The sequence below is a fragment of the Bactrocera latifrons genome, unplaced genomic scaffold (assembly GCF_001853355.1).
Source record: "Bactrocera latifrons isolate USDA-ARS-PBARC rearing strain unplaced genomic scaffold, ASM185335v1 scaffold_14, whole genome shotgun sequence".
In the NCBI taxonomy this organism is placed as follows: Eukaryota; Metazoa; Arthropoda; class Insecta; order Diptera; family Tephritidae; genus Bactrocera; species Bactrocera latifrons.
In genome coordinates this window covers 64,167-72,587 of record NW_017534852.1, presented here as the reverse complement: position 1 = coordinate 72,587, position 8,421 = coordinate 64,167, and the positions used below count along the sequence as shown (strand labels likewise).

General features: G+C 37.3%; 1 protein-coding gene across 3 annotated transcripts; it reads right to left on the bottom strand.

Moving 5' to 3' along the window:
- Positions 1-636: 636 nt before the first annotated feature.
- LOC108965480 (dynein assembly factor 1, axonemal homolog) lies at positions 637-7,840 on the bottom strand. 3 transcript variants are annotated; one of them, XM_018927930.1, is made up of 7 exons: positions 7,496-7,840; positions 7,068-7,438; positions 6,892-6,990; positions 6,739-6,803; positions 6,571-6,656; positions 4,742-5,193; positions 637-4,654 (listed from the first exon to the last, which is right to left on the bottom strand). In XM_018927930.1, the coding sequence occupies exons 1-7, from the start codon at positions 7,689-7,691 to the stop codon at positions 806-808; spliced, it is 5,118 nt and encodes a 1,705-aa protein (XP_018783475.1). In that variant the 5' UTR covers positions 7,692-7,840; the 3' UTR covers positions 637-805. The 3 variants fall into 3 exon arrangements, with proteins under 3 accessions (XP_018783475.1, XP_018783474.1, XP_018783476.1); XM_018927929.1 differs by having other exon boundaries at positions 637-5,193; XM_018927931.1 differs by lacking the exons at positions 6,571-6,656; positions 6,739-6,803; positions 6,892-6,990; positions 7,068-7,438; positions 7,496-7,840 and adding an exon at positions 5,873-5,979 and having other exon boundaries at positions 637-5,193.
- Between the last annotated feature and the right edge of the window lie 581 nt (positions 7,841-8,421).

Sequence of the window (8,421 nt, the reverse complement as noted above, 5' to 3'; positions counted from 1 at the left end):
ATTTTGGGCSATGACAGAAGTCATGTTTTACTTTTTTGTTTTGACGAACTTGTTTTTCAACCTTTAAACTCGGACGTATCCACTTGACAACAGACAAAAAACCATTAAGCCTACAAAAGTTGATACTTTTTACGCTATAGAACATTAAATATCCTTRCCTCATCTTACTGTCAGCTGRCAAGTTCCTACCTATAAGGGATTARCATTGAATAGCTCTTATGGATAATTTTCGCTTCAAGTACACTTTGAGTATTACATCTATTTTGAAGTGCGGATAACCTCAAGACCTTTTGTTAGCGCACAAACGGCGCGAAATGCTTAAGTGTTTCAATTTCATTCCAGTTCGAACCAGTTTCCCGGCGTTTTGAGCAAACAACGAATGCGACAAAAAAAAATTATTTTCTGATAAGAAATACTGATTTCATTAGCTATGCACGATTACATCGCCTGTTAGSTGGTTTTCAATAAAATTTAATAATGTCAAAACCGGTTTTCACTGGTACACATATATTTTCTAACCGGTTTTCGTATTTTTTATAGACTACCGTTAATAGAACAAGCTGTCTCTTATACACATCTAGATGTGTATAAGAGACAGTATGTATGTATATGGATGGAAATAAAATGAGATTGCAAAATCATTCAATAATTTGTGTACATACATACATATAGTATATTTGGTGAAACCTGAGTACTCATGTGGACCATAAATACTTGTACATATATACTCAGATGATTAATTGGTACTTGAAAACTTGTGTTTTATAAAAAATATACATACAATTTTTTTTATTTCAATATTTGTTTATGAATTATATGTAATCTCGGCGTTAACCGTGATTTCATTGACYACCTCATCGTCATCGCCAATAACTTCCAGATTGCATTCGAGCAAYTCGAAATCGCTTTTCTGCGCTGCCTGTATTTGTGCATCCAGGCTTTCGTTGGTATCATCGTTGAATTGTTTCAGGATTGGTGATTTCAGTAGATTCGCAAGACTACGCGATTTCTGTAGGTCATTAACGGCGGGTTTGCCAAGTTCTTCAGTTTTTGTTGTAGGTTCTGGTTGTTGTTGGTGTGTTGTAATAGCATCACTGAGTTTTGTGGCTGCTGTCTCTCGCTGTATTTTAYATGCTGTGTTGTGATCACTAATATGTTCACCTAATTTACCAAGGCTTTGAGGTATATCCTTATATTCAACTAAACCGTCTTTAAACTCTGTATCAACTGCTAATTTCTTATAATCTGCTTGACTCTGTATATGATCCACGAATTGATATAAATAATTTGTGATTTCATTTTCAAGATTCTCTAATTTTTTCATATTCGCTTTAGTCATTTCCTCCAAATCATATAGATTAACGTTTTTGGAGTTATCTTCAACCGTATCATCGGTGTCTTCTTTCAAATTATCTGTCTTGGTTGGCGCTTCATAGAAATCGGTCGCATCTTCTATCTCTTCCATATTAGACTGCGGCTGTTGCTGATTTTGTACTTCGGACTCGTTTACTACATCTTCTGCTTCCTTTTTTGCTATGCTTTCTTTCGTTTCTTTTTCCTTCTTCAACTCATTCTTTTGCAGCGCTTCGGTTACGCTTTTTACCATTTCTTCCTCGCCCATTGGCGCATCTAGAAACTCATMTTCGGTCTCGACTACACCAAAATTCAACATTTTCTCGTATGCGACAACGCCACGCGCTGTTTCTTGATCAATGCCATATTCCTCGTAATTACTACCATCGAATTTCAGCACGCTAACTGCCACATCTCTGAGATTTTCACGTTTCTCATTGAAGGCTGGATTAGCCTTCATGAGCTCCACTTTTTCTTTGAAAGTTTCTTCGTCTATTTCTTGGTATATCGCTAAGGGCTTAGACTCTGGCTCTAATTCGGATTCTAACACTCCTTCCTTTACTAATTCGTCACACTCATCTACCGCATCCAGCACTTCCACGTCTGGTTCATCTGTTATTGGTAATACGGCTGATTCGTGAAACTTTTCTTCGATACATTGTTGTTCCACTGCTATACCGCCACGAGTTAGTTCGAGTGGATTCCTGAAAAATCCACATTTTTGCTCTTCTTGTAGCTTGTTTACAAGCTCATTTGTTTCTTTGCTACGTAAAACCGTCAGTTCAGGCTTTGGCTCATTGTCATGAAACTTGTGCGCCATTTTATTCATATCTGTTTCRTCTAGCATGTCTCTAAAGATACGTGGTATTGGAAATTCGGCGTCCAATTGTTTGATATTCATAAAGTTTCCACTGTTCTCTTCATTACTCACAGCAGTTTGAGCCGAGTTTCCATTAAATTCCATAATTTGTATTGTCTGTTTCGAAAGTGTTGGCTTAACTTTGCTTCCGTGGGACTCTCCCTCTAAACGTCGGGTTTCCTGTTTTTCTTTTTCTTTCTCCTTTGTACGTTGCACCATCTTATGCATTAGCTCATTCTCTTCTTGTGTAAATGAACCTGCATTTTTGGTTTTCTTGACATTACCTTGCTCCACGCGTTCTACTATTCTCTGCAATATATTATTTTCATCCTCTGTCAAGCTGAAGTCTTCTTTATCCTGCTTGATGATCTGTTTCAGTTCGGTATAGCTGCGTGTGCACTCAACAACACAATCTTCGTTGAGTTTTTCAACTGCTGCCTTTTCAAAGTCCATTTTATCTATAAATTCCTCATCGACGTCATGGAAACTAGTGGGTCTCGTTGGTTCCAATGAATAGAATTGCTCATTTTCCTCTTCTTCTGCTGCTTCACGTGCTGCATCTTCTTTTTCCTTTAAAGCATTTGCCCTCTGTATTAACTGCATGGCAGGTATACGTTCCGTGGGTCGATAAGGTAATTTAAAATTTCCAACTCCATTCTCCTCTCTGCGCACCTTCGAGTCCCAAAGACGCGTCGACTCAGTACCACCCTCAGTATCAGAGTTAGCTGATTCGTAGTAATCTGAATCGTCGGYATCACTATAATTAAATTTGCTTTCCGGCAAATCTTCTATCTCGCCAGTGTCTTTTTTCACCACAACCAGCTTACCGTCTACGACTTCCAAAGTATCGTTGTACTTATCTTTTTGCGAATAAACCCGGTCTACTAATTTGCGAACACGCGCATTCTCGCGTTTCTTTTCGACAGCAATTTGTTGATCCAACAATTCACTGGTATCGCCATTAAAATCTCGCAAATTGGGTGATTTTAGAAGGTTCTGTAAACTCTCCGCCTTTTGAGCTTCGGTGGTCGCGTATTTACTTTGAACGGCTTCTCTGTTTTCAGACTCTTCACGTTCTTTATCAGCCCTATTCTTGCGTGCTATCTCCTGTAGCAGTTCATTGAAGGAGCCCAACACATCACGTATGCTGCGTATTTGCGGCTCAGGCGACTTTGGTGGATCTGAGTAACTGTATTCTTCATCTGATTCAATTTCACCAAATTCATAGCTCTTCGGCTTGGTTGGATGTTCTCGCGTTGCCTGCTTCAATAAGGCCARCTCCTCGAGAAGATCTTGTATTATTTCAGCGCATATTGTATTAGTTTGTTCACTGCTGTCACTATCTCTATATTTTATTTCTTCCCGTATGTCCTTTTCTAACGCTTGTCGATATGCATGGTTAATTTTATACAACTGCTCATTTTCATCCTCAAGTTTTTGTAGTAATTGACGTAGCTCTCTTTCTTCGCGTTCGAAAGTTGAGATAGATTCTCCTGGTTGTCTATCAAAGTTCGGGATTACAACAACAGCTTCCTGTTGATTGTCTGTTTCCGTAACATCATTATTAACTACTAGTATTGGTGTATCTGCATGATCACCTGGTACATCACTGTCGAATGCTTCAACCTTAAGAACTGTACTACCCAATGGAACAACCTTATCGATGCCGCTGGCTTCAGGCGGCACATCCGTACTGCTGCTGCTGCTTCCTTCTATCTCTCTTTCACCAACTGATAATGTTGTTTGACATTCTGTAGGTACTTCCACTTGAGSAATGTGTTCATCCCCAAAAGCAATGGCGTTTTCTGACGTGGGTTCTTTGCACAACACATCCATCTTTGCGTTTTGCTCTTCCAAGGCAGTCTTGTGTTTTTTATTTACTTTAACTTCATAATCCTGCGCAGAGAAGCTGATGCTTTGGGTTTTTTCAACCGATTCTTTGTCTTTTTTCATTTCTACGAAAAATTCATCCATGTGCGTCGAAAGTTCTTCAAAGTCTTCTACTAACTTTTGGTTGACTTCCTCACACTCCTGCTCATATTTTAATTGTTCAGCTGTTTTGGCTTGTGGGAACGCATTATCCTCTCTTAATGAACAGATTTCGTATATGTTTTTCACATGGCTGTTATAATCTTGCGGCTGCTGCTGAYCTTCTACCTCCATTTGCAAACTCTTCTCGGTTACAATTTGTTCTTCCTCTTCTGTATCCATCATTTCAAAACACTCATCCACCTCTATTTGTAGTTTGATACGTTTCTTGGGCGAGGGTGTTGAAAGATCATTCATTGTTATTTTAGAAATTGCATCCACGGTCGCATTGTACTCGTCTTTGCCAGCGTCATCGGAATCGGAGAGATTTTGTATTTGCGACATGCACCCATTTAGATTTCCAGTTTTCTGCACAACCGCTGGTAATATCTCATTGTCTAGCAGACGTTCAATTACACCGCTGGTAATATCGAAAGAGTTGGTTCTATTACTGTCGTCACGCTCTGCTACTTCTTCAATAAATACGCGCTTCTGAGCAATACTTGCTTCTTTTCTATCATCCTCAGTTATACTAACTTTCTCTACCAATGAATCCGTACAAATATTCAATACATTTCCCATATTACCATCTTTYGTTATTTCTAAAACTTGAGATTTTGTAATAGAAGAATCGTTCATAATTTTTGTTTCTTCTTTGTCTAGATTTGAACGCAACTCCAGCGATTTGGAGTCCGCTGAAATATTAGCATTTGAGTCTGTAGTACTTAGTACCGAGGTTGATGAGCTAACATTCATATCGGAGGAAGCTGTTTCCGATTTGCTATCTTCATTCACTACCTCTTCCCATATGCCCAATTCCATATTTATTCCAGCATCAACTTCAGCTTGGCGATGTCGCTTCACTTCCATAGAATCTTCATCGGAGTCGGATGAATTAAAAAGTGCATCTTGTTGATCTAGTGGCTTATGTCTGTTTCGCATGCGAATTGTGGCTGTGAAGTAAACATAAGAGGCGAACGATTAGTGCTAGCTTATCAAGTATATAAAGTRAATTTTTATAGTATTTTGACATTTGAAATAGTTATTTGTAGATGTTTGAAAAACWAACTTGTTTCTACAAAACTTTAACGAAAACTACATTATTATAGTACAGGATTGATCTATAGATTTTCTACAAAGTTAAGGTATACATATTACAATTATACAACCTAAAATATAAATAAAATGTTTAATGGWAAGTTGAGCATAATTTTCCAACCGAATGCCCAGTTATTCAGTTTAATATAGCGGCTATTTTTTTATTTTTAATGTCTGATTTTTAATGGGGCAATACTTTTTTCGAAGTTGATGTTTTTGTCTGCTGCATTTTTATTTACAGTCAGTTTGGTTCGGTATTCCATGATGAACACTCTTACTTTGAAACAAAGTTTGCAAATCTTGCAAATTTACTATCAAAATATTGGTGCGGCGGTAGCGACACATAGTGGCTGCGGCCAATATTCGATCGAAATAAATGCTCAGAAGAATCAATAATTCGATCAACCATCTATTGGTTTCACACCAGGCTTACTCATTGGATAATGCGTATCCTCAGAGACGTCSTACAGTCCGCATCGAATACGCTATTGTTACTATGTTTTGCATCGAAGAAAATCCAATGAGCAAGCCTACCGCCAGTACGCGCAACAATTGAAGCTGTACACATCCTGTTTATGAAAGAATTTCCGGAAAGGACCTTCGTTTGCGGGCTGACATAATCCAACTACTGCAAGAATTGAAGCCATCAAGCGCGTCGCACTTTCGATGAATGGATCCAAAGCGTGTTGGCCTCCGATCCCTATTTTCGCAAAAAAAATTTTGTTAAACAGTCGTATATCTCCAGTGCTACCAATCACATTATGTCATCCCATATAGTGTTGGAAAAGTTGTAAGCTTCATTTAAACAAAAAAAATAAATTCGGRAAGTTGAAAAAACGTTACAGCTGTTCAGAAATAAGTGAAAGTAATGAAGAAATTCGCTATATTTTGAAATTTTTTTATAAAAAAGGGAAGAATGTCACGCAAGCCAGAAATGAAATTTGTGAAGTTTACGGAGACGATGCTGTATCAGTTCGTGTAGCACAACAATGGTTCGCTCGTGGATCAAATACGACAATAATACGCGAAAAAAGTATGGTCCAGCGTGGTGAAGCTCAACAARTGGTCGCAAAGCAAGGATTGATTGGTTTATTCTACATTTTACTACCACAGGACAACGCTAGACCACACACATCTTTGATGACTAAGGAAACCARAAAAGTTTTACACTGATGGAATAATGTCTATAGCTGRAAAATGGCAAAAAGTGGTCGACCAAAATGGAAACCTACCATTAACGCTGTCACGTATCTTTTTACGTTCCATGCGATTCCAACGTTCATTTTCTTTGCGTTCACCTTCGTAACCGCCAATTTTCCTACAAAGGTTTGAGCACAAAATTAATGCTTTATAAATATTATTTTGTAAATATATTAAAGACAAAAGTAGGTTTAACCCACCAAGCTTCTGCACATGCCCGATCTTTCGGAAACACTGGACGACTGTCGAGGTAAGTCAGTTCTTTCTAAAAAAAACAAACAAAAACCAAAAAACAAGTAGACAAATTTTAATGTGGTGAAATAAAAATTTACAACTCAATTACGGTTACTTACACATTCCAATATTAGGGTCTTGCGGTATTGCGGTAATTTAGATACTACTGGATTACCTTGTAGCACCAACACGCGTAATTGTGGCATTTTAGAGAAAATCTATGGTACATTAAGATTTGTTTGAAATAATTTAAATTAAATTGGTATATTTTTACAGATTAACATTTTCTACTCACCTTCACCACCAAAATATCATCAATACGATTATTCGATAAGTCCAACACTGAAAGTGTCTTACAATTTTCCAARTCCCTAAGACCATCGAAGTCTTTTAAATAATTCGAGGACAAATTTAGCGTACTCAAAACTGGCAATACATCGAAGCCACAATTCTCGATTTTTCGTATATGATTCGATGCTAAATTRAGGGTATCTAGCTCCGGGCAGTTTTCCAAGTTCTCAATACGTTTTATCAAATTACTTTGTAAAAATAGGCACTTGAGATGTTTTTGATTGTCCAGTCCTTGTATTTCGGATATGGCATTGCATTCCAACCAAAGGCATTTGAGCCCGGTGTATTCCTCCAAGCACTCAATGCAATCGATGCCTRCGGAGCAAATTGTTTTATTATCATACATCCGGATACTCTAGTTTTAAAGCTCACCTTGATAGTGAAGATAAAGTACATCATTAAGCGCCGGCGTCTGATAGAGTTTATCCTTTTTGCAGAGCTCTTTTAGGCGTTTCTTAGTAATACGTGTCAAACCAGTGATCTCCCTTTGTTCGGTTCTGTTGTTATTGCTGTTGTATAATTGGGCTCCTGTGTCACCGCTATCACGGCCAACGTAATAGCGTTCCATAGCTGTTGTTTTAAGTAGAGAAGGTTTCAGAACGCTTATGTCTTTTTGATTATCTCGTTTTAAGGTTTTAAGACTTTCTTTAGTTATAGTATTTTCGTTATTTCCCTTAAATTTTTTTTCTCTATTTTATATTAAAATATTTCAAATATTTTYCGTTTCTGACATAATAAAAATTACACCTTGAATTTCTATTCAAATACGTCCACAATATGGAAAAGTTAGTGGAAATATTGATTACACAAAGTTGTTGTTGGCAACAGTTGCGCGGCACAGATGCAAAGAGTTACTCACCATAATATTAGTTTAATATAGTGTAGTGGTTGTTGTTTTTAATAATATATTCTTTGCTCTGATTTTTTTTTCTCATACATACCTATGAAAGTACATACAATTGAATTGAGGATCTTCCATACAGTTTGGGAAAGATCTTTTGGGAACCCATGGTCTAAGACCAAACAGGCATAATTAATGTTAGTATTAGATTTGTATACGTACCTCTTATTAAATGTATTTATTTCTTCTTTGACCAATTTAAATGACTTGTAATCATGAGAAAAGTCCATTTCGAAGTGACATTTGCAAAGATTCAAGATATGTACMAACTCGCAAGAACTTGTAGGGCCGTTTCTACTATGTCTGATTAGCAATCATTTGTCAGGTAAGTTGTGGTTMACTAAACGAAAGCTTCTTCCTTTGGAAAATATTCTTTTTAACTGTCAGTTAAATTCTG